Source organism: Cyrtonyx montezumae, unplaced genomic scaffold (genome assembly GCF_038088225.1).
Source record: "Cyrtonyx montezumae isolate F1298 unplaced genomic scaffold, pur_monq_1.0 scaffold_3, whole genome shotgun sequence".
NCBI classification, from domain to species: domain Eukaryota; kingdom Metazoa; phylum Chordata; class Aves; order Galliformes; family Odontophoridae; genus Cyrtonyx; species Cyrtonyx montezumae.
The window spans coordinates 50703461-50730374 of record NW_027072034.1 but is presented as its reverse complement, the minus strand read 5'-3'; the positions used below and the strand labels follow the sequence as shown (position 1 = coordinate 50730374).

General features: G+C 32.9%; 1 protein-coding gene across 11 annotated transcripts in view; it reads left to right on the top strand.

The window, feature by feature from the left end:
- Positions 1-26914, top strand: part of DMD (dystrophin) — a 961436-nt gene that overhangs the window by 426921 nt on the left and 507601 nt on the right. For all 11 annotated transcript variants that reach the window (XM_065741536.1, XM_065741534.1, XM_065741531.1 and 8 more), the window contains one exon: positions 9928-10078. In XM_065741536.1, coding sequence (XP_065597608.1) covers positions 9928-10078 — 151 coding nt within the window. The remainder of the gene's footprint in view (positions 1-9927; positions 10079-26914) is intronic.

The window sequence follows — 26914 nt, the reverse complement described above, 5'->3', positions numbered from 1 at the left end:
CTCCTTTATTTTATGGGTAAATTACAAGGTCTACATTAGACTCAAATAACTGTGTTCCACAATATTTAAAATTCACGTCTTGGGTACAGGACATTTTTCCTAAAAAGTGTTTTATGACACAATATAGCTATAGTCCCCAGGGACTATAGCAGCAGAAAGAAATAGGCTAAATTCTATTTTTATTTGTTTGGGTTTTTTTTTGAGAAAGAATTGTACATCATTCCAGAAATATTCCTGGGCTTCATCTCTCATAGTAGTTAATGGTTCATGTGCCACAGAGAAGCAGTAAAAAACCCTAATAGTCTTAATGCTGAAGACAAGCATCCAGAGTCAGTAGGTGCTAACACAACCACATCTGCATGTTTAAAAGACAGGAAACTCCATCATGCTCCCCAACTCCTTCTAGTAATAAAATTTCCATAACTTTCTGCAATGATGTAAAACTTAAAGGATTCATGGCATGGATTTTCAAACCAAAGTAGATCTCTCTAAAGCTTCAGAGTGAGTTGTGGAAACTTCACTTGGAGAAATATGAGCTACAGACACTCCATATAGCATCATGCTGCTCTCTTTAGTTGTTTACTGAGAAGTGAAATGAGCATTTTTAAGTAGTTAGGCCACAGTAGCAGTGGCAGAGTATGGACATTTTTTATCAAGTCTGTTTTAATATATCTGGCAGTACAATTAGCAATTATTAACCAACAATAAGGCTGGCTGAGACACTTAATAACAGGAAATTAACTGTAACTACTTGGAAATCTATCTTTTCCTCTTCTGCCTAATTTCTTATGCATGGAATCTTGCTGGAGTCCATTTGGATTGTAATTACATGTTGTTGTACAGGAAAGTAAAGGTTATTGTATTCAAATCACTTGAAAACTGAATATATTAATTATGTTGTGAAATAGAACTCTAATATCTCAATACAAAATTTTAATGAACCAGTAAACAAGCTTATAATATTGTTAGGACTAATTTAAATACTGCTAATCCAAGTACACAGATATTCTACTAATTACTTCCTTTACTGTGCATGAATAAATACTTCTAAATTGAACTAGTCAGTTAAAAAAGCAGGTTTTTTTTTTTAAGCTGCATCTCCCTGAAACTCTCATAGTCATGAAGGACTAACATATGTGAGAAGTCTTGTAAGATCTGAGCTTCTTTTCTCTGATAAATGGACTATGTCTGTTCAATTTCTGTTGATTCTTTCTGTGTTACTCTATTCCCAAAAGACTAGATCTCTTTTTAGCTTCTGTATTCTCAAACATAAAAACGCAAAATTTGGTTTCAGGTAAGAGATGGCTAAAGCCAGAAATTATATTAAGATATTAACCTTACCTATTACAGTCTTAATCTGCGCAACCTTAATCTTATTTCAGTAGGACTATTTTTAGTTTTTTTCTACTGGTGGTTAAGGAAAGGGTGTGCAGTTTCTTAATGTGATGCTGGCAGATTTTTTGTTCATAAAACAGATAAAAGATTTTGCCTATCTTTTGGTTGTTGTATATAACATCACTGCCATACTGTTAGACTCTTCTCTGCCCCAAAAAAAATCACAAAGGCAAAAATTTCACATGGTACAGAACTAGCCATAGCTCCACTTTAACAACTCTTTTTAAGTATAATTTGCAAAGCTTTTGCTAGCCTCAGAGCTTTGTTATTGCTTAAATTCAATGACAACAAAGTGAAGCACTGTGTGAATGAGTTTCTTTACTAAATTTCTCTTGTAGTCACCTATCAACAGAGTTTATGCTTCTGAGAGCTGTCCCCAGAAATGACAGTTTTTCCAGTCATTCTAAGGTTGCCTAATTGAGTTAGATCAAGTGATACTGCACATACATACTTGCACTGCAAGCTTCTCCCTTATTTGCACCTTTGCGTGACTTCAAACAATCCAAAGTAACTTTTTTTAAACACCTCTGTTTGTCCCTTTGTGTCTACATACTTTTTTTTTTTAGGTCTGAGACCTAGAGTTGAGATACGTCTGCAGCATTTGCTCTTCATTTATAGTAAATTTGATCCATCTGGACACTATATAGATTGCATTAAATTTGGTCCACTGAGACTGTTTATTGGGGATGCCTGGAAATCCATGCTATCCTGGCTGCTGGAGTGGCAATCTCATAAATCTCCACTGAAAAGTTCACAGCAATAATTATGTTTAAAAGCAGCATTCTGCCACCAGAATTAGTATGGGTGGTGTGCTGGTCTGGAAATGCATTTGAGAGTGTTTACTGCACTGCCTGTACTGCATCCATTACGACTGCATCTTCCAAACAGAGGTACGCAGTCAGTCTTCAAAAACTCAAAGGAAAGAGTTTTGCTTTTTAATCACTCTCAAGGCATAGAAATGAAATCCACTTACTCCTTTGTTAATTTGAGTTAAGCAATTGTGTAATCCAGAAGATGTACTGGTGTCAAACAGTTCCAAATCAACAATATAAAGAGGAAATAAAATTATCAGCAAATGTATTTCCAGGTCTCCAAAGAATACATAGTTTTTGTTATTAGAAGGTCTTATTGGTCTAGGAATATATTACATTGACTTGAAAGTAAATGGAAAAGGCAAATGTTTATTGGGCTTGTGACAACACGTAGGCACTTTGCTCAAGACTTCATAATTCAGCGGAGAGAGTGAAAGCAATCATTCTATTTTTCACTTTAATTATCAAGTTGCTGAGCAGCCTGTTCTCTGCTTCACCTTCTCTAGAATATAGATGGTAACTTCCTGGCATTTACCCATTTAGGAAGCTATACATTGTTCAAGTACTCTGTACAGTCAGTTGTGCATAATCATATTTATGAACCAAAGTGTCTCTGGCTATGTTCATGATATAAGAACATCTAGCCTGAGAAGTTATAATTTTTAGTATCTAAGGTCTTTCATTTTTCACAAGACTGACATTCATAATATTTATGTTTCTAAGGCAATAGACACAATCAATTTATATATGTTTATAGAGAATATACAGTTGTATATAAACAGATGCATAAAATCCCTGTTAACCACCACCACCATTTAAAATTGCCATCTTTTGGATGGCAATACCTATGTTTCGAGAACATTTTCTACCCAGCTATTTTTCCACTTTTTCCTTTTTATTCTGAATATTACTAATGCTTTGTTTAACTATAGTAAAATATTTACTAAAAAGCAAGTTTTCCAGTGTTGCAGCTCTAAAAATATGCTGAAAAGTAGGGTTTATTTGTTTTGCTATTGTAGTAATTAGTATCACAAATATCTTAAGATATCACAGGTATTTAAGATCAACTTTTAGTTTCAGAAAAATAGAACTGTTTACTATATATTCCCATTGTGATAAAACCTACTAACAGTTATTTGTATTTAAGATACTCATCTTCAATGAATTCTCCAAGTGAAATGAAAATGTTCTAAAAAAAACTTTAAGTGGCTGAAAAGTTAATAAAGGTGATATACATTTCTGAAAAACGCTTACAAATTAAAACTAAACACAAATACAGGCACCAGTATTTTCAGAAGATAGTGTTAAATCCTCAACTACTGCTATAATTTTAGTGAAACTAAGACCGATTTCCTTATGCCAGTGTTTATAATTTTGAATGAATCTACCACATCTTAAATGGGATAGCATTTGTATGCCTGTAACATCTTTCAGGCTCGGGAAGTCAACAGCTACCATAAACTGGTATCATCAATTTTCTGTTTTTCCTCCTGCTCTGAAGCCACTATGCAGAGGGGCTTTGAGATAAGCAACAGATACAGAGAATTGAACAAAACAGTTTTGGAGGATACATCACACTTCATAATAGATAGAACTATAAATTCTCAGCTCAGTCATGGGAAATTATAGGATTTAAGTACTTTATAGTAATTACAGGCAAGTACTTGGGGGACATCCTGTAATATAACATCCTGTAATATATGCCCTCAATATTATATGTGCTTATGCTGTAGGCCACAAATTCACCAAAATTAATTTTTTATTTATGAATTATGACATAAGTAATTTGGGGGAATCTGTTAGAGCTGTCTTCCTTCAGCAGGGCATGATTTGTCAGTTTCCAATGATTCTGAGTATAACCCCAGGCTGTAGAAACCATCATTTATTTTTATTCATTTAGTCTTTAAATTTAAACATATGAAATGAATGAGTTTACTCTAAATTTAAAAGTTAGAGTCAAGATGTCCAGGCCCAAACTGGAAAGAGAGGACTTGGAAGTGCACAAAAGCAGGCACCATGCTTCTGATCTACCAAGTGTTAGAACTGTAATAATGTACTGGTATGTCCTTATTAAAAGTACAATATGCACTTATCCTTCTGAGGATGAGATCCCTGAATGCCATTCATACTCAGCCATACATACTTATTTGTGTTTCTATGGAACTGAACAACTGTTCTTTTTGTGCTTTATTTAAAATGTATGACTTCTTGTCATGACAATGTATTATAGTTTCAGTTTGGCAAACTATTAAATGTGTGGTTTTATTACCAATTGTGATAATAATTTATTTTGTGTAAGGTCTTGCAGTATGCTAATGTTTTTCCTGAGTCATGATAAATCAAGTACTTTTTATTTTCTCTGGAGAAAAGATGTTACCTGCTTTAAATCCAGGTGCCTAAGCAAAGCTTGGTAAATCACAAGATCTTATCTCTGCTGTGATGATGGAAAATCTTGAAAATAAAAAGTTGGAATCCTGATATTCACGTTCATATGCATCATAAATTACTTAGTGTTGAAGTGCAATGTATGGCTAATGAATATATAAATTGTTTATTTTTAAACTGTTGACGTGCCATCTGTTAAAACCCAGTGGAGTTTTGCTATAATAAGTAGTTTTGGTTTTTTTTTAAGCTCACTTTGTGAAAATCAATTTGCACACCTAAAAACTAGCAACGAGAGACATCATGTTGCTTTTTCATAGCCAGTTTAATTGCCTTTGTCTTTGGTACAGTGACTGACACTAATTGGTATGATGTTAGAATCTTTATGACGGGAGATTGATTTCTATACTTCAGAGGAGAAAACTTGAATGCAGTTTGAGCATGTTTATAACCTACTTGCAAATTATAGTTTGTTTTATTTGTGATGCTGTTTTCTGGAAGGAGGAGATAAATTGCATTTGGTAGTGATGGACAACATTGTTCTAATGGTTATTTCAGTTTATTTTTTTTTCTGTTCATTTGCTGTTTTGTGGGTGAAAGTCATGGTATAGAAGTGCGAATAGACTTTGTACAATGGAGTCCTGTCCCAGAATGGACCAGTATTGTACAGCAAAAGCTGGGAGCAAGATCTAGATGTGTCTGAAAAGTGATCTCTAAAACATACTGTCCAAACTTAGTGAAGATATGTAAATCTAACACTCAAAAGACATAAACTCTGTGAATTGAAATGAAAACATTTAATCCTCTGTAAATAGGTTAGCTGTTTCTTTAAGCAATTTAATGGTAGAAGTCACTGCATAAAAATAGGTTTTTGTGTGTTGTTATCTCTAAGAATGGCCCAAAGTATTAAAGTTAATGCTCTCACATACTAATACATAATTACTTTATAGTACTTTGAAGTTTCATATATTAGCACAAGGTACTAATTGTGCTGAATCAAGTTGACAAATTTGCATAATTTGTAGGTTAACATTAGCATAATCCTGCAGTACATTGTTTAGCAACACTATAGAAATGAAGTTTACTGCATGTTTTTACAACATGATGATGAAGACTGCTTATCTGTAACAATAATAATTTCCATTATATAAGTCATAACACTTAGGAAATTTTTACCTGATAGTGTTCTCTTTCATGTGGATCTGTGAAGCTTCGCTAAAGTGAAATTGGTCTTGGATGTTGATTTCAAAGATTATGAAGGAATTATATCAAAATGTCAAGAAATGAATTGTTAACACAGATGCAAAGTTAAGATTATTTGCTTTAAGGCAGCAAACAAAAAACATTTTGCAGTCTGCCTAATGTTTGTGATTTTGCTTGTACAAAAGTCTTTTCCACCTTTTTTGCAGCTTCCTGAAAATGGCAGCCTCGAGACTTGTTACATCAAGCATAATCATATTATATAAAGTTCCTCTGAAAGGAAATCTGAATTAACATCTGTAAATTTTTGTGCAATGTCATGTGCAATTCTAGAAAGGAATTGCAGTTGTTGCCTATAGCTAGTCTGTTGGTTTTTGGGTACTTTCCCCCTCAGCTCCAAGTGAAATCCAAAATTTAGAGTGATAATTTTTGAAGGAGTAAGAGTGCCAGTATTTTTGTGACTTACTACAAATTGTGCTGCAGACTATTGAAATAGGAAATTGTCCATCAGAGTGGTGCTTGATTTGTTCCCTTATGGATTGTCAGTGTATGTAGATAAGGTGTGCCCGCTATTTTTCACTTGTTAATTTTAATGTACTCAAATTAGGGCAGTGAGGCTACCGTGAGTGTCAGAGTTTATGTATGCTGCTTAAGCCCTTTGCAGTGTATGTAAGTCATTTGTTATAGTTTTATAATCTATATAGACCTTCATGCTTGGCTTCGGGATGCCCACTTGTGTCTTCTTATCAAGCATATACTAGGAGAAATGGGGTAACAAATCAGAAATACTGTCCAGATATTGGACAGTCATCTACAAGTCACTCCCATTCAACAGATGAAGAAGCTGAGTGGAGAGTGGATGACAATTACTCACTTTAGGTCAGTGATTTGTTTCTGTGGCAAACAAGGCTGGATCCCTAGATAAGAGTGTAATTGCAAGTCTTTCTTACCCTCCAAATGGTTGGTGATTCTGAGCCAGACTTACTGTTCGTGAGTTTTCATACTCCTCAGAGGATTTCTCTTTTTATGAACTCACTTAGGAATTTTTACTATCTACGTTCTGCTGTGCCAGCTTAGCAGCTCGGTGTTCGCAGTTAGCCGTCTGTTTTTGTGGGTTTTGAACTTACAGCATACTAACAGGATTGCAAGAGGTAAATATATATATATAACAATTTATTTAAAATGTTAAAAATCTATAAAATAGTAGTGTGTATAAAATACTGTATTACACAGATTTAGCAGGGGAAATCATCACTTCGAAGTATCAGAGATGTCCCCTAAAACAACTTTTTTTTTTTTTTGAATAATTTTATACATATCCTCTCAGTACAGCTTTTCTCTCTCTTTTCAACTCTTGTAAGCCAAAGCAAATGGAGGAAGGATAGAGAGTGGCAAGATTCAATTTGCAAGAGCTGGAATGCAAATTCAGTGATAACTAATGTCAGCTCTCACTGAATTTTTGCGTTTAAGCTGCTGATACTCTTCCTCATGCCGAGAAGAGTAATTTCGAATTCTGAGGAATAGGAGGAGTTCTGTTTTAATGTGGTGTTCAAAATGAGAAACCATACTGGACCAAACAAAATTGATTTTAGGTTTTACTTTGTGTGATTTTCATAAATGTAAAATAGGTCTTTTCCATTTAATTTAGAGTAAGATCATTTGTAAATATGTGCTTTTCAGTTGTCTAATCTATTTCTGTAAGTAGTGTGGTAATTGAAAAATCATCACAGTCATTTTAATAAATGAGTTAAGTGAGTAACTACAGTTTTTAACTGGATCAATAATTTGTTTTCTTACAATGAGTAAGAAATTCATCACATGTGGCAGTTCTTGAACGACTCCTGTGTTCATCTGTAGCTAAGTAGGGCAGTCATAAACATTACCTGGGAAACTTAATGTACTTACTAACAGTGAGGCAAACATTTTAAAATATTTTTACTATGATTATGGCAAAGTTTCAAAGGAGCAGTGTATACTATACAGTACTGAAACCAGTAGTTTGAAATCTACTGCATCTCCACTTGGCATTGCTTTATGAAGAGAGAAAAATGCAGAGGACACAATTGGTAGGGCAAAGGTGGAAGCAAATACCTAGCCATCTGAGGAAGGTTATACTATATGAAAGGAAGGAAATGCATTAGAAAGTTGCAGCGATTTCAGCAGTTTGTTAGATGTCTGATTATCATGATGCTTTTTATTTTTTTGTAGGATGTATTTTCAATTGAAACTGTTTTGAGTTCAAAAAAAATTTTTTTTGAGGGCATTAACTCTGATTGTTCTTAAAATGTTTTCTAGTACTCAACCTGATGGCTCAGCAGCAATTTTCTACCAAGAATTGTGCATAAATTACTATGCATCTGTCTCTATGATTTTATTCTTAAATAGATACAAGTTTTGCACATTTTTTACATTAGTTATTTGTATTTGTCCTTTTCTGACAATTTCTTTATTATTTTATACTCTCAAGATAAAATGAATAAATGTGAGAATGCTATTGAAATAGCCTCACAGTATACCTAAAACTTAACACAGCTTGCTTTTATGGGGAACAGAGATTTCAACTTCTGTTGAAAGACAATCAGCCTAGAAAGCTTAGAGGAGTCCTTCAATAAACTTGTTTTTATACTTGGGTCTTTTCTTTTACTATGTATTTATTGGTTTAAACTAGCAAGATTGTGTATTCTGAAATTTATGAAGGATTTAGTGTTTGTCCCAGACTTCATCTTTCTCCATCTGTCACCACTTTTAATGGCACTGAGTAATAATTTGGTCACGCCTGAGCACCGACACCTTCTCTGGTGTGGCTTCATCAGACAGCCATATTAAATTCGGAAGAATAAAAATTTCCTGAACTATTCTCATAGTCTGTATCCATTTCCATTGAAGTTTACTGAACACACTGTCATTTACATGAGTGATCTGAAGTGTTTGATATATTTAGACTGCATAGGACTAAGGAGCAACTATTTTAAATTAATGTTTATCAGCTATTAACCTCAGGGCCTGTGAATCAGATTGTGCTTGAGACGTGAAATGAGTTGATTCACAGATGGATACAGGTTAGTTTGCTGTTCTTCTGTGCGAAATTTATATTACAAGAACTCTGTTATTTTAAAGCATCTTTTTTTTTTGAAAGTTTTATTTAAAAAAAAGGATTTCTGAGCATTTCATGACCAAAATTATAGAGTGCTTTTATCTTAACTGACTTCTGTGATCAAATACTTTAGGAAAATATATATGTATACTCAATTGTATTATTTTTAATAATGTTAATGTCTTAAGTGTTCCTTTATCTGAGAAAGTACAAAGTTGCTGTTTCACTGCTTGCTAGCTAAATTCTGTTTGTATCCTTGTCAAAAATGGTTACCAGCAGAAACAAATTTCTGCCTAATGTAGATGGCTAGATGGGGTACAGTCTTATTCATGTTGTATGGTATTAGAAGGTTTTAAATTGTATAGGGCCTTGAGTGAACAAATTTATCAGTTACTGGACAAAAAACTGACTAGATATGCCAAGCATTGTGAGCACTTATGTGGTCTTATATGTTATGAACTCTATGATAGTAACAACTTGTTTTCATTTTTACTTATTTAAAACAGGCTTTTTTTTTTTTATCTTAGTTTTGTTTCAACCATCCTTATGTTTCAGGTATTTTTACTTTTGCATAACAAATTGAAGCATATATATAACTTGTATGTGTACGTGAAGGGTTAATGAAAGTATAGTGAGAATACTTTTTTCACTCCAGAAGTGAAAATTCCTTTGAAAGAAGTTGCATTTTCTTTTCAATAAGAATAGATGGACATTTATATCCTCTAGGTAGGCAGATGGTAAAATTGGACCAGAATTGTATTATATGCCTGGAATTCAGAAAACATGATATGACCACAGAATTTGTCTGAAGCATCAAAAGGAATTTAAAAATGAATAAGACACTGATTTTTGGCACATGTGCTTAATAATGTTTTCACTGATCAGAAGTGCTATCGTGTTTCCAATTGATACAACTGTTAGGAATGCTATTATATGATGCTATGAGCATAACATGAAATTTAATCTGAGGCATGCAATATTTTTCCTCTTTTTTTCCTATAGTCAATAGCTACTGATACATTATTTCATCTTTTATGCTTGCAGGCGGTTTGACAAATCCATGGAAAAGTGGAGGCATTTTCATTGTGAAATGAAGAGCTTTAATGATTGGCTAACTGAAACTGAAGAGAAACTGTCAAGAGCACAGATAGAGGCTGGCGATGTGGGTCACGTGAAAACCAAGCAATTTCTCCAGGTAGGAATTGATCAACTAATTTCCCTTTTCTTACAGTAATCAAATGTTTGCTGGTCTGGAATATATATAGTTTTACAGTTCATTTTAGGTGGCTTTCTGGTATTGAGTATCCAGTAGCTATTTTGGTAAGATATTTGTTGTCTTTTCACTATTTCACTAGTTTGTTTTAAAGTACATTTATAATAATTAAAATATATATATACAGAAGATAACATGGTATATTGAAGTTCTTCCATAGTTACAGACTCATTTGGTCTTCATTTAAAGTGCCCCTTGTTTTCCATGTGATATACATGATTACCTGAAGTATCAGGTTTATTTTTAAATCATGTGTAAGATATGTGTTTAACCATTGAGCTGTAACATAAATATTGTATAAACTGTCTTGTGCGTACCTTGCTTATTTTGCCAGTTTCATGTTTTAATCAAAGAACCTTGTGGATGCATTTTTGTCAAATGTTATGTGACAGAGCAGCCACTTAGCTCCTATGTGTCCAGTTCCAATTTGTATGCTTTTCATCTTGCAGGCTCTTTGAGCATCATAAGGAGAATAATAACTCTACCTTCTGGTTTATTTCATTTCACCCTTGTATGATTGAAATGGTAATGGGTTTGAAGAATTAATTCTAAACTGATGTTTTGCAAGTTGATATGTTCCAGTGAATAAAATGGCTTGACTAAGCTCAGGTTTCATAGATTACTGCTGGTGCATAGGAGAAAAACTAATCGTCATTTTTACATTGAATTGCTGGATTGAATTAAGGGAGTTCTGGGTGAAGGTAGTTATGTCTATCTAATATAAAAGGTACAGCTTTTTATCTGAATGCAAGAGAATCAATTCCGTGGGCTTCTGTTAGGCAATGGTGTACAGTTTTGTATTTTTTCAGTCTTTTGGATTTTAATATTTAAAGTTGCATTTCATAAGATATCATCTGCTAATCCTTTACTGTAAAACTGCAGAACTGAAAAAGAAAACAAACTGTGCAGTGCAAGCTCAAGAAGTTTTATAACTTAGTAATATTAAAGTAAAGCTGAAAAAGTTAATAATTGGTAACTATTTTTCCATGAATTACTCTTGCAACTTTGAACACTGAGTAAGTCTGAAATCTGGCTGAAAAAAGCAACAGAATGTTATCAAGGCATTAAAGATGCTTTCTAAAGCAAATATAAAAGATAATGGAGATTGTTCTAGTCACTGAAACTCTTTCTGTCTCACACTTATAACTATTTCTTTGAAAAACAGATAAAAGAATAAGCTAAGACATGAGTGGCTATGTGACAGATAGTAATATGGTAGCACAAAGGCTTACCTTTTCTCCTGCTTTGCCTTGTCTGTTCAATCACATCTCTAGGCACTATTTGAATATCTATGAGCAGCTTGAAGTGTACACTTACAACAGTGGAAAAACTGTTTCTACCTTTTTTTGCTCACCTTTTTCTAAAATGACATTTTTTTCTTTAAGAAGTTTTTGTTCTTTGAGGGTGTCCAGACCAAGTTAAAATGTGTTACAGGTGCAATAAATGCAGTAGGTGTGTTAGAACATTTCGTAGTCCCAACAGATTAGAAACATGATTTTTCTCTCCTAGTAAAGAAGCTCATGTTGAATTGAGTATCAGTCTGAAAGACCTTGAGATAATTCCTTGAAATATGAAAGCTTAGAAGTAAATCTGTTCTACAATAAAATCTGTTTTACGTTTTTCTATCACCTAGGCTCCTCAGGTTATCCATTTGTTATTTTCCTATGTGATATATATTTATTTCTGTAGATTGAATATATAAAACAATGCAAAGATTTGAACATATGCCATCAGAATGGTTTTTTAGCAGGATTTTGTTTTGGCAATCCCTCAAGCTTTTTTTTCCTTTCATTTTAGCTTGTGTTTGAAATCTGGGGAACTTATGGATGCGTCTCTCTTTCAAAAATCTCATTTAGTTCAGTGCAACAGCCAAAATAGCCTTTTTTAAGAACATTCAAATAACTTGAAAATATTCAAGTTCAAAAATGTAACCAAATGTAAGTTAATGTTTGTGAAAGAATGTTTAGTTTGAAGCTCTGTTGCCACAGTTCTTTGTCTCCATCTTTATTTTGTTGGTTAGCCTAAAGAATCTGCATCTCAGGCAGTGTATGTTGACAGCACCATGCAACAAGGAAGTCACTTTAAAAGTATAAGGCTTTTGTGAGGCAGAAGAGGTCATTAGAATTTCCATTACATTACACACTTAAAACAGCTGAACATTTTGATTTACTAGAGTAGCAACTTCTTTAATTAATGAGATCATGCTACTTGTTGAACCATATTCAGAATTAACAGGATTTGTCTGAAAATTCTTTCACAAGCAAGTGAATAGTTTTGTATTCAACAAGGAACTTTTAGAAAAAAATCAGAAAATATTCAGGTGTGTAATACAATTTCTAGGCAGGAATACTTTGGAAAAGTAAAGATTAATGTGTTCATTAACATTCAGTTAGTACATAGAGTCAAATGTTAATGTAAAATAAAACAGTCAACACTACAATTAGGTGATCATGTTGGTATAGATCAAGAGATAATTACATTACTTTAGATGCATTTTCTTTTTTTGTTATTCCTTTTTGCTATGCAATGCTGTGGGATGATAATACACTGCATTTATTCGTTATCTATAATGTGAACAAAATCTGGTAGTAGAATTGTTATTTTCAGATCATGAATACTTCAATACTTATTGTGATTTTCTGTTGTAAAAAATCACGTTTTAAGAAATTGTAATTGATTTTTTAAGTAGGAGGCATGAGTTATAAAAAGATAGTGCATCGTAATCCCTTTGAAACATATCAAACTCTGTCTTGAAAGTAAAGATATTTTTTTTTCTAATTGTTCTGGCTGAAAGGATTTTCTTTTCACTCCTTAATGAGTGGGGACTTCACTTCTTCAACTTCTCCCATTGGCATTTAGTTTATACGCATTTTGGTCTTGTGCCAAGAACAAGATGTAGCCCGGTTTTATCTGCTGCCCTGTCTTTGTTACCCTTCTGTCCATATGATATGCAGTCATGTTATCAGTTGGATCTCATTTTAGTAAAATAAAACTGCTCTTTTCTAATCTGTTCTCACATGATAGCTGGACAACTTGACTCTTACTTTTGTGCTTGTGTTTCTTTCTGCAACTTAATTTCTCAAACGACTGTAGTCCTGAAAGAGAGGTGGTCTGCACTATCATTGGGGTAGCTCAGGTATTACGCTTTATGGTTGGATCTTACTATGGCTGAAAGTTAAAGTATCGTTTGCCATCATCTTCTGCTCTGCCTTGCTGCTATCTGTATTCCATTTCAAACACATTGAACCAACCAAACAAACAACAAAAACACTCATGTTGGAAATTAACACCAAATTTATATGGAAGAAAGAGGTAGATAAGAAATAGTATGATGGTATTTGTTTCCCTGTGGGAGGATACAGTTTTCAGGTGCCATGGAAAAAATGCTAAAGTAGTAGTTATAGAAATTCTTTAAAAGTTTCAGATTTAGTCAGTTATATTAGATTTTCAAATAGTTATCTGGGAATTTAAATGTACGTTCTTATTTAAACAATACATACAGGTCATCCAAAATGTGTTCCTTACACAGGAAGAGTTAATAACTGGTTAGCAATATCTATTTAGTATCCACTTCAAGGATTCCCATTCAATTTTATTATTTTAGCTGCGTGTTGTTGTTGTTTATTGAATGGATTTAATGGTAAAATTATTAACCCCAGTCAGACAGAGTAATATGGTTATTACTTTCTAAGTTATTAACCTCCACTTAAAGACATAAATATCAAAGGTTCTGTTTGTTTTTTAAGGTCACAGAAGAACTTAAAGCCAGTAAGTTTTTTATTTGAAATTTTCTGGTGTTGGGTTTATTAATTATACGCTGCCTTCTGAGCATACTGTGGTTAGTGAAACAGTTTTTAAGTTACATGTCTCTTATGTTGTTCACACACTGAAATGGTAAGCATTTACATTTTAGAGTGCTTACATAAGCCTGTAATAAGAGGACGTGAATGAATGACTCATGCCTTCTTTAGACCTTTCTTCGCTATGTCAGAAACTTTAATTTTTTTTCCTTGTAAATGTTGGAAGCAAAAAAAATACCAAGAATCTAGGCTTCAGCACTGAAAGTCATGGTCATGCTAACAATTTTTCTCTTTTATATCTAAATTGGATTATATGGATATTGATGATTTAATAACCACTAAATTTAAACAGTATTTTTTTTCTCGAATGCAGCACAAATGGAATCAGAGTATATGGGAGAAAACAAGTGTTTCAGTGCATGAGGCCACATATTTTCATACAACAAAAACACAGTAGTAACAAGATAGCTTGCTTGGACTTTCTCTAAATGTGAATTTTGTGAAAATTATTTTATGTTATTTTGTGCATCTTATAAATTTTGTGCATTGGAGTTATTTCCCTGCGATGCGAATAATCACTGGTTTTCCTTGTTCTGTTTGGATTCCATTTGAATCCAAATTTTTCAGTTTTGTCCATTAGGATTAATTTTGTTTTGTCTGGTTCCATTTTGAATAGTGTTTTTTGTTTGGTTTTTTTTGATGTTATGCAATATTTTCAGTGAAATAGAAACTGAATAAAAAAGAAGCCAGTTTGGCCTTCCCCCCTCCCCCTCCCCCCCCCCCCCCGTTCTTTCAGCATACTTTTTAATTAGAATGGTTTATGGTATGTATTTCAATATTCGTCACATTGCAAGTTGACATATGGCATTATTTTTAGGAGTGCATTATGGGTTAATATTTCATTAACAGTAAAAGTACACAATGGCCTTGAAAACAGTGTTATTATTTTTTTTAAACAAAAATCTTAAAATTTTACACATCCTTACAACTAATACATTTCTGGATATATACAATTCCTAAAACTGTTCCTTTACTGTTAGATGATTCCTCAGAGCTCTTGTTGCTAATAATGGCAGTGATGTAATACTGAAATAATTTATTGTGTATTTTTAGTAAAAATATTTTCTTGTCATATCAAGCTATAAGAAGCATTGCTTTGCAATTATAATAGATATTTAATTTCTTCTCTGCTGCATACATTTCTACACTATTCCTCATTCCTAATTTACTGTATTCTATTAGTTTCCTTTTGTTTTGTTTTTGTTTTTGCATAAATTGTTGCTGTTGGTAGTGGGACATTAAGATGTCTTAAGAAATGACAAATGTAAAGATTTTGGTGCGATTCTGCTAACTCTGGCACCAGTAGTTAAGAACTTAGAGTTCACATTCAGATTTTCTTGTAAATCCTGGCACTGCTTATTCAAATAATCAAGTTAAATCTTGTTAAGAATAGAATTTTGATGAATTTTTCAAGTACTTTTATTACACAACTTAGAAATAAACACTAGGACGTAGATGCAAATGATGTCTTTATTTTATTTTATTTTTATTTTTTAAACATGAATGAATAAACCTGCTATTTTGCTGTTTTTTCTGTCTTGGAGAAAAGTATTCTTGGACTTGATCTAATGGTAGCTGGTTGTGACGCTCTCACTATTTGGGGATTCATTGTCTCCAGTTTTAGTAGGTTAAAAGAGTTGCTCACAGGGATCTGTAAAGAAGTCTGAGGTTTATACCCATTTCACAATTATTTTTTTTAATCTATACAAAACAGAGGAAATTGAGGATGCTGTTTTTTCACTCAAATGAATCTTGATTGATTTCATGGCTAGTTGGAGTATTTTAAATCAATGGCATGTAAAGATAATGCAATTAAATTTAAACAAACAATACTTTTGCCGTGATATAAATGCAGTTAATCTGAACATGTCTTATAAGTTTTCAGAAGAGAGTGACTGAATGAATTACTGCTTTGAAGGATGATTATAGTGGTACTTTTGCCTAACAAAATATCTGTGTGCTTTGCTTTTTTACAAGTACTTCTCACATTGGATTAGTGATAAATAAGGCATGATTAAGTCTGCAGGCATTGAGCATAGATGTGAAGATAAGATCCAACAGTAGAAGTGTATGAGGCTTTATCTGTGTCACTTGCAGACTGGCTAGCCTGAGTGTCTTTCTGCATCTTCTGATGTGAATGATTAGCTGTTAAAAGTTGTTTATGTGAAACAACTGGGAAAGCTAAGGTTGTGAGCAAGAAACTTTCTATACAAATTAGTTATACTTATAAATTAGTGATTTAGAGTGGCTGTAGTGGTTTGTTGTGGTGCCTTTCCTGGGTTTATTGAGCTTACTTAGAAACTTTAATCACAACAAATTTTATGAATCCTCTCAATCTTATGCAGATTTTAAGCACCAACATCCTTTAGGCTAAGGCTGTAAAGGATTTTTTCTTGCACATTTCTTGCATGTCTAGAGGCAAAATCTTTCTTGATTATGAGTAAACTAAGGAAGAAAAAAATTCAGTAGACCTAGTTTTCTAGAGAGCAAGATTCTATCTAAAGAGCTCTCCATCCTTAAAAACAAATCTGTCAGAATCCTTAACACCCAGTTAAATCTGTTCTGAATGGATTAGTATTTGGTATTTCTCGAATCAGAACAGCTGAAAGGTGATCAGGAGCAGCTCTGATAGCACAAGGCACTGCTGCATTTCTATCAGATTGTGATGACCTGAGGACTGCTCATCTGTAATTGTGTTGTCTGGTACATTTGGGCTCTGACTCTCTCAAGTGCTCTGTGCTAGAACCATATTGGTTGCAATCATTGCATTTGGGATGAATACAGAACAGGGAATTCAGGGATAGACTGAAATATTTACTTTTTGTTTTTTACAGTTTATCTTGATTTTATAACACTGCCAAAACTTTATATTTCATTTAAAGTGGGTACTGGGCCCATAGAACATACTGTTTACATACCATTTTGATTTTTGAAAGACTCGTGGTTCTCATCTTTAATGACTGACAGCACAAAGTTTTTCCTTGAGTGTCTTTTGTTGGCCTTTAGTTACTACTGAATGTTTCAGTGTTTAGAAATGAAGAGGTAATCTTGTACCTGGGAAGGCACCTTGCAGTATTCCTGTAACCCTTAGTTGCCTTAAATAAAATCTGCTCTGATATTTTCTAAACTTGCTGTAATTTTAATGGCTTCAGCAATGGCTTCTGTTGCACAAGACCGATGATTCTCCAAACCTTTTTCCAACCCTGCCATAGTCAAGGGAAGGAATGTGAGAGTGTGGTTCCACTTGAATGTTCTACAAGATGACAACAAGAATGATTTCATAAATGTGAATATAACTTTGTTCAAATATAAAATTAATGAAATTAGGCTGATAAAGTTGTTACCTCTGTCCCTTTTAAAAAATAAAAATAAATTAATGGCTCAGGCAGCACACATTTTTTTAAAGCTAATAACAGAGAAGCAAGCCAACAGTTATTATTTATTTATTTATTCTGCTAGAGTTAATAATGCTTTTGGAACATGAGAACTTTGACTATTTGGAAGTCGTAAATTATTAATCAGCAAAAATAAAACAACGGTAGAGTTTAATGTATGGCCAAAACATTCTTGTGTTACTGAGTTCTTCTAATATCAAAACTCTCTGAACTTCTTAAAGTTAATACTGCAATTTTTTTTATGATGGAAGAGACTAATAAAAAGAGGACTTTATGGTTGTCTACTATAAGCATTAAGAATGGTTATAAACAGAAAAAATGTATCATCCTGATAATCATTTCAGTGTGAAAGTGAATAGTAAAAGAACATCTTTTCTTTTTGTTTCTCCATAATCCTAATAAAAATTTCAATGGTAGTATCTCATATTTATAAATCTTTGTTGTTTAAACTGAAGGATAATGCTATTTAAATGGGTATTTATCCTTCATGCGTATCTGAAATGCTGCTGATGCCATGTCTTGGTCACTGTTTTTCAGTGGTAGAATTACAGATTTTTTTTGAAAGTTATAGGAAACACTGAAACTCCAGTTTTCTGCTTTTTTTTAATAAAAGCATAGTCACTTTTAAGTTCATAAAGAAATGAATAGATCTGTCAATACTATTTAGAGTATAATATTAATTCATCTGTGATATAAATCTTTATGGAGCTTGCTAAGTCACATGCTTTTTGAGATGTAAGACTATGTTTTTTGACTTCATCAAACTTTTCTGATATAAACTTTTCTGACATCTTTCTTGTGCAAAACTTCGTGACACATTTGGGGAAAAACACAGGAGCCTCTCCGTTTCCTTATACTCCTTCAAAGTAGTTTAACTCCTGCAAATTCTAGGCACATCTAATTTTTTTTAATCACTTGTATATTTGTCAGAATTCTTGTTTTCCTTTCTGACAGTCCTCAAGGCTTTCAGTAAGGTTTGAGTTCTCTTTTCCATGCTGTACATTGTACTTTCCAGTGTACTGATGCATGATACTGCTTGGTTTTCCTTTTGCTGATGTGTATCTGTATCAGTGATGAGCATTCTGCATTATTCATAATTTTCAAATTCTGTGAGAGCTTTATTATGCTTTGCAGGGTTGCCTTGTTTTTTTGTTTGTTTGTTTTTGTTTAGTTATTTAATACAATTAAAAGAAGCATATATTATTCACAGATTTCAAGTTCTCTCATGCTCTAACAGATTTTCTAATAACCTTGGAGACCAATCACTGGTGATTTCAAAATGAATGGTTTACTTGGAAATGAATGCTTTATCAATGTGAGTTTTAAGAAATTAAGTTGATATATTTGAAATACTAAGAAATCAATATTAGAAAAACTAGAATTTCTGAATAGTAACACTTGAGGTACTGAAGTATTGGTCTGAACTGAGAATTGTAAGGAAACTGAAAAGGAGCAAAGTTGGACACTTCCATACCCTTGCTTCCCAGATAAGGTATTTTTAAGGGAAAATACTCTGTCATATTTTAATTTAATTCCACTTATTCTTCTAGATTTATGAAATTAAAAAAATAGGATGAGAAAACAATACTGACAACAATTTTTACTTGGAAGTCATAGTCCTGTTTTCCTTGAGAAATGAACTATCTAATAATGATATTGGATGCTTTTGACAAGGTTTCTGTTTGCTTCTTTTCATTTAGTTGGTTTCTAGTGAGGTCTCTAAGATCTCAGAAGATCTTACGCATTTTAAATCCATTATGCTTTCAGGTACTGCACTTAGGTGAGCCTTCTGAGCGTTTTCAGTATTTAGGAATAATAGTTTAAATGCATTACCTATTTAGAACGTACTGCAGATGAGCTTGTTGGTTTATGTGAAGACCTCAGACCAATAAGGAGGAATTGAATGAATATGAGGGTCTGTAAAGAGTGCCAACGTTGAACAAAACTTTTTTTTCTTAATACAAACTCTAGTATAAATATATATACATATTAAGTTTTGAAAGATAGACATTCTAATTTAGGACATTCTAATTTAGGATATACTTTGTCCTGCTCTTATGATCAGATAATTTGCAATAATACAGTTATAGAATGGGAAAAGGAATTACACATTCAGGAATGAAAATCACTTTAATGAAATGTAATAATCTTATAGGATTTTGGCTTATCTGCAAATTTTTTAAAGCTTCCTAGTCTACTTGACTCGCATGTAGTGGCCTTCCAGTTTCTGAAGGGGGCGTACAAGAGAGCTGGGGATGGACTTTTTATAAGGGCATGTAGCAACAAGATGAGGGGAATTGGTTTTAAACTGGAAAAGTGTAGATTTAGACTAGATATCAGGAGGAAATTTTTCACTGTGTGGGTGGTGAGACACTGGAACAGGTTGTCCTGAGAGGTTCTGGGTACCCCCACTCTGGAGGCATTCAAGGGCAGGCTGGATGGGGCTTTAAGAAAACTGGTTTAGAGGGAGGTGTCCCTGCCTACAGCAGAGAGGTTGGAACTACATTATCTTAAAGGTCCCTTCCAACCCAAACCATTCTTGAGATTCTATGAATTTTATAATAAGCAGGGATGTGCCCCATTCTCTGAAGTTCATTTAAAAGTAGGATATTTGTAAAAGACATTTACATGTATACTATCTGATATTTGTTATATCTATTCTGAAATTCTTTATGCTCTTCCAAATGCAGAATAACAGCATACAAACATGAAATAGTATTGTAGAGAGGAATTATTCCTGTAGTCTTTTTATTACAGCTGTTGAAGCTTCTGTTACTGAGAAGTTCATAACATTAAATTTCTTGGTGCGTCCTTGGCAGTAATATCTGATACAGAAAATTAAGCATCCCTTGAAATGAAACAAGTCTAGAAATTTTTACTTTGTATTTTAACAGGGAAATTTTTTTCCGAGATGCATTTTAAAGTAAAAACAGCAAAGACGTACTTATTTACTGTGGACCTAACAATATGATTCACAAGTGCAAATATGTTGTCTGTTTTACCATTTTGTTCTGGTGCTAGTTTCTCTGTGTGTAAGAGAGAGATTAGAATTTGTTTACAATCTTAGAATCCTAATTAAGCTTTTAAATTCATTTTAGGTGCTCCCATTATCTTTGTATTATTCATAATGTTATCAGGAATTCTTCAAGTAGTGTATAATTATTTTTCAGTTAATATCAAAAGCTTCTATAAAATGTGGATTTAAAATCTTTTGTTGGAAATCCTTCACATCATCAGAGATGTTTCATCACTGTGGAAGAAATTGTTAGCTACACTTGATCTAATAAAGGCAATACAAATTTAGAATGTGTACTAACAATTAATGATTTTGAGTATTACTAGACTGTCATATCATAGCTTCATAAGAACTCATCACATTAATTATGTAATGAAATAATCTAAAGGTGGATGAAGTAACTTTCTTTTCCAAATGAAGAACAAATCTAAAAATATACAAAAAGCCACATAATTTTTAAAGCACTGATCTATACATATGTGTATGTATCTTCAAATTTTGACCACTTTTGATAAACTACTACGTTATTAGTTATCTCTGTTAAATCTTTTGAATTTATCACTGTGACAATACTAGGTGGTTTGTTGGATTTGATTTGTACACTACTGTATAGTCCTTTTAGTATCTCTTCAGTCCTTTATAGTATATTTTTCTCTTATGTATCTGAAGTTTTTAAAATCTTTAAGATTTTTCTTCTGTCTTTTATCCTGACTTCTCCAAAGTATTGTCAGAAAATATGGTTGAGAGAAGTAAGAAAATATTTAATAATAAGTAGCAAGTTAGAAAATAATTGCAATATTAGGAACTGAAATTAAGCTCATTTGCTTGCTGTTTTAAGTTTCAAAAGCCAGAGCAAGGGATGCCCTATGTATTCAAACATAGCTAGTCTTATATAGCTGTGCTTACATCAGTGAAAATTTCAGATCTGGCATTAGAACATGCAGTGGTGATTTCTACACATACAGCCAAATGTGCATTTAACATACCAGATCTTGAACAATGTCAAAGAAGGACAAGTACTGATGATAGTTTAGCAAATAGTATTTAACATGCATATTTCACTGTAAAATGGGGACAGGTATGTTATCTTAACAGATTGGGAGCATTCCCTTTCTGCATGGTATTATTCTAGTTTACCACTTCAACTGTAAGCATAACTTAAATTCATTCCCATTACATTATCACTGACATTGAGATAGTTCAGAGCAATGATCAGTGAGAGAGAAACTTTTTCCCTCCATTCAGTATTTCCAGTCAGCTACAACTCTCACTCCAACATACGCAGTATGAGTGTGAATCGGAGTTCATCAGCCATATTCTACCAAATATAAAAGTTTTTGAATCATCATAACAAGAAGTTGTTTCTGGATAATGAAAATATCTAGAGTATTAACTCACAGCTGATTATCCATAGTCATCAGAATCCTCAAATTATTTTTTTTCATTTAAAAAATCTCAACAGCCATTCCATTAAATTGAGTGGCATTGTGAAGGGAAGATGCTCATAAGTAACTATGTTATGAAGAATTGATCTGAAAATGCAGCGCAAAAATATCCACTGTATTTTTGCTAGAATAAGTAAGTTTCATTGAAAACTGGACAAAAACTTCAGTAACCTTTTTTCTGCCAAGAGTTTTAATTTCACTTCTGTGTACAAGCAGACTTTTGTTAGTCCAGTGAGATGTGATACAGAATGCATCTTCAATTCAGTGTGATAAAAAAATCCTGGTGAGGTTCATACTTCTTTTTTCATAGCACGAACTGAACGCTGATACATTTATGGCTCCCGGGAGAGCAATCTTGTAGTATAATTTTCACATGTGAATGAAACAGTTTTTATATCCTCCATAAATCATTCTTTGAAGAAAGTTTACAGGGCTAGATTGAAAGGAAAAACTTTGAGATACACAAGCTGCATATCAGAAATACACTAAAGACTTAATATTACACAACACCAAACTATGCTGAAGCTATGGTAGAGCAAATCAGAAATGAAGACTAGGATAGCTACTGGTTCAAAAAGATGATATCATGTGAAAATAGTTTCTTAAAGTTTAATAGTAATCTAAATGTTGGACTTTTTCCTAGACTTTGTGTGTGCTTCAGCATACATATGAATGTGTACTTGATTTCTTTAAGTTAGGACAATGCATTTTTGAGGGAAGGCCTAAGAATGCTCTTCCTTTCCTTGTAGCACTCATGGAACTTGGTTTTTAGTTCAGATTGAGGAAGAGAAACTCCTATATCTGGAAATTATAGGGAAGGGTTTTTTGTTTGTTTTTTTCAATATAGTTGAAGTTGACAAGACAGATAGCTTGAGCTATAACAGCTAGGAAAATCTCCTACCAGATGCAAAAGTTAACAAAACTATTGGGCTGGTGCTTCAGTTGATGCAGTGTGTGAGCACACTTGTATATTGCTTCCCACTCAGTTGCTGTTTCCACACATTGTTGTCTCCTCCAGTAGAGCTCTGAGGCAAAGTCAATCTAAGTGAAGGCAGTGTATGTGGGCTCTAGGTTCTCTAATTTCATTTTTGTTCTTCTATATAGGCCTTTTTTAATAAGTCTGCTCATATTTAAGTGGTCAAGATGTACTATTCCTACTTGGAAAAAAATCTCTCTAGGAATCTGATCTTCATCTGTCCTTTACAGTATGGCCAGGGTTTTTGAGAGATTTGGTTTCCAAACCCTAGGCATGAAAGTATTATTAGTAAATCGTGTCAAGTCACCAAATTAAGGCAAATGTGAACTGTCATCTTTCCTTATAATTTATCCATAACTTTCAGTATTATGGTCAGTTTTGTAAGTGTATTCCCTCTCAATTTGAGAATCACAGGATCTATAAAGGAAATGTAATAAGATAAAAAGTAGGACTTGAGGGAGTAGAGTAAAAAAAAAAAAATTTTTTTCTAATTATTTTTATCCAAATGTTTTGTTTTGTAATGCAAGCCATCTATTCTAGCCATTCTGCTTAACTTGCTTCATATGCATATTAGCTTTTCAGTAGTGAAGACTAAGTAGAATAAATCAGATTTTATCTTATACACAATTTGTATGAAATTCCTTTCTTAGGAGAATAATGTGTATATAAATACTAATGCTTGGGAAAGACAGAGAGAAAATTTTAAAATAAATATTTATGAATGCTAGAAGAGTAGATTTGTACAGTACTTGTTCTAGTCAAGGAGTAGTTACCTACCTCACAACTTGTGCTTTTAATGATTCAAAATGTTGAACAATAAATTTCTCATTATTTTATAACTGAGTTTAAATGTCAATGCATAAGGGAAATGGTCCAGCTGGAAAACTCATATCCATGCTATTATAAAGGAATAGGATATGAATGAGAATTAGGAAAGGATAGCAGATTTAGAACTAGGTGTGAGAAGTAATTTGGTATGGATTTGTTTTAAATTTCTACTAGGCTACTGAAAGATTTTTTTTTCTGATGTCAACAACAGTTCTCATTCTGTTTCATTCTGTTCCTTAAGAATGTTCTTGTCTTAATTGGAGTGGAAATGGTGTGATAAAAACTTTACATGCATGTCTGTATTAAATGATCTATGGAGTGAGCAGCTGTGTCTGTTCTCCACCTACCCCAAAAAAACAATTGTCAATAAGCAATAGATCTAGCTACTATTATAAGCAGAATTATCTGTCAATATTGAGTGAAATTGAGTGAAGCTTTCTGTCTTTATGGAGTCTTCCTCGTGCTGAAAAGATTCAGCATTCAAATTGATATTTTGGTGGATGCAATTGATTGCCATTTCATTATAGATATGTCATGTTAGTATAGGTTGGATTTCTCTTATTATTTGGATTACTGTTTTTTCAACAATGTTTATTTTTGAGGCAATTTTATTACAGCATAAATTAGAAAAGTTATGTTCTTTGTTCACAATATGTGCACAGATCCAGTGATTTATTCTGTAAGTAAAACAACATAAAATTCTAGCATTCATTGTAATTGCTGTAGATCTGATGTCAAAGGCCACTGACAAGTTTTTCTTTTCATAGTTTTGAGATGCACTGCAAAGCAGACGTGAAAAAGAATTTCTAGATTGCCACAGTACTCGAGTTATGTTTTAAGTTCATAAATTCCTTATTTCTTTTCTTTTTTTTTAACTCTGAGACTTCACTGATATCCCACCCAACACAAACTGTTCATGTTCTGTCTAGAAGCAAAAATTCTCATTTTAAGACTTATGCAAAGAATAACAGTTATTCATGGGACTGATTGTGCTCTAAACTAAAGAGCAGTAATTGTTAGAGTAGATCATTTATTAATAAAAGTAATAATAAAGCTATCCCTAAAATATTATGAACCAAAACTACATAGTAGTTTATATGGGAAAATGTTTAAAAGTTTATACTCAAGATAGCTATTCCAATGTCTAAAGGGGAAAGAGGTATTTTAGTTCATTATAATATACCTACTTAAGGTGAGATTTATTCTCACCTAACATCAAATTTCAACAGTGTACAAAGGGGATGATTCTAAACTGTTTTTTAGCTCATGGAAGTTAATAGTTGTGTATAAGACAAAATTCATCTAATGTCACATGATAATGTGGAGGTTTAAAACACCTTATGCCCTCGGGGTGTCTGTTTACTCCCATTGTCTGTAGAGTTTAGAAAAACATCTCAGATGCAGAGGTGCATGTTGTAGATAAAAGAAGTTAGATGAAGTAAATTCCACTGCTACATTTTTCCATAAACTTTGGATTTTTCACTTTTTCATTATTTTGAAAACAAACCTCACTAGGGCATCAAAGGCATAAAAGAAAATATACTGATAGTTTCTTTGGTGAAATGCTTTTTTTCTTTTTTTTTTTTTCATTTGTAATGGAAAGTAAGAGCTTGTCAGAACTGTAGTGCTGGATTTGGAAAGGTAGTATAAAGTAAGATATGAGAACAGGATGTTGGCTTTCCCTGAGACATCAGAAGAATGGGAGACATCCTGTGTTTCAGACACTGGAAAATTAGTAGTAACTTGGATTTGGGATACCATGTGATTAGTCCTCTGTACTTTTGAACCTAAGATGGAGTTAAGAAATAGCTGTGTCTTTTAAGTAGGGGATAAAGATACTAATTCCATTATCTTTTGGGATGCTTCATGTCTCTTACTGTGAAGTTCCTACCCAGCTCTCTGTCTCAACCAGATGTCAGAAGAGGCAGCAAACTGCAGTGTCCAAGTCTAATGGAATGGAGTTCTTCAGTGGAATCACCACTAAACATTTCATTTTTAATGTAACATTTTTTTGTTAGTGGCTTTACTTTCACATGTAAAAGATCCAAAACATGAATTGCAAAATATTTGGAATTCATACAGTCACATAGTGTCTTCTTTTCCTGTTTTGATCTCTAAGAAATTCTCAGTGTTTCCTTATAGAAACTCAGGAGAAATGTTTAATTCAGTTTTTATATATTTTCTTATAGAAAAAGCCTATATGAATATTTGGTGATATTTGTTTATTTTTTAAAATTCCATTATTGTATACTGTATATTGTATAAACAACAGTCTCCATAGGATATTTTCAGAATCAGGGAGTTAATATTTCCATATGGCTTTCAAAATGCAAATACCAATAAGGTTCTATTTGTGCTAGTAAATTTATACTGTGATGTATCATTTTCTGACATAGAGGTATAAGTGATACAATGTCAAGTTTACATTTGACCTTGAAGATGTTCAGAAGATGACTCTTCTGCAGCTTTGCTAAGATGGATAAAATCATCTATTATCTGCAACTGTATTATCTAGCCAAACTGTGGGCCTATTATTAGTTCTGTTCATGTCTGTAACAGTGAATTTGTTCAATTGAGATGATATCTATTTTTGTTCACCTTCATAATGCTAACACAATACACAATGATTTCATTTCTTTATATATATTTACATAATATATTCTTCTTAAACCTAATTCCTAGCTTTTACAAGTAATAAGGGCATACAATGGCTAAACAATCAGCTCATATTTATTTCATGTGAAAGAGGCAGTGAAGATTACAAATACAGAAACTCAGAAAATATTTATGACAGTATAAAAAATTGTTCTTGAATGACTGTAGATATGCCAGCAGATGTGTAATTTTTAATATTGATGGATTAAACTGTTGTCAGTCAAAGTTACTTTCAAGTAATTAAAAAGTAGTTTTCATTTGCCATGTCTGGAATTCCTTCTCTTCAATGCATAACTTAATTAGGGTGGGAAACAATGGTAGTTAGAAAAATATGGCCTTTTATGTAGCCCTTGTTTTTTTTCTTTTTTGTTATTAGTTTTCATGGATGGGTGTCCTTGTAATATTCAGACTTGCTATACTGGCCACAGAGATGTTAATAATAAAACGTGATAGTTCTTTCTGTTCCTGAAAATATGGAGTTTCCAAAGCTGCTTTTACCATCTTATTGCTGCTGTCAAGTGACTCAAGTCTGGGGGAAGAAAAAGAAAAAGGCAGAAGGAAGAAAGCAGATTAAAAACAAACA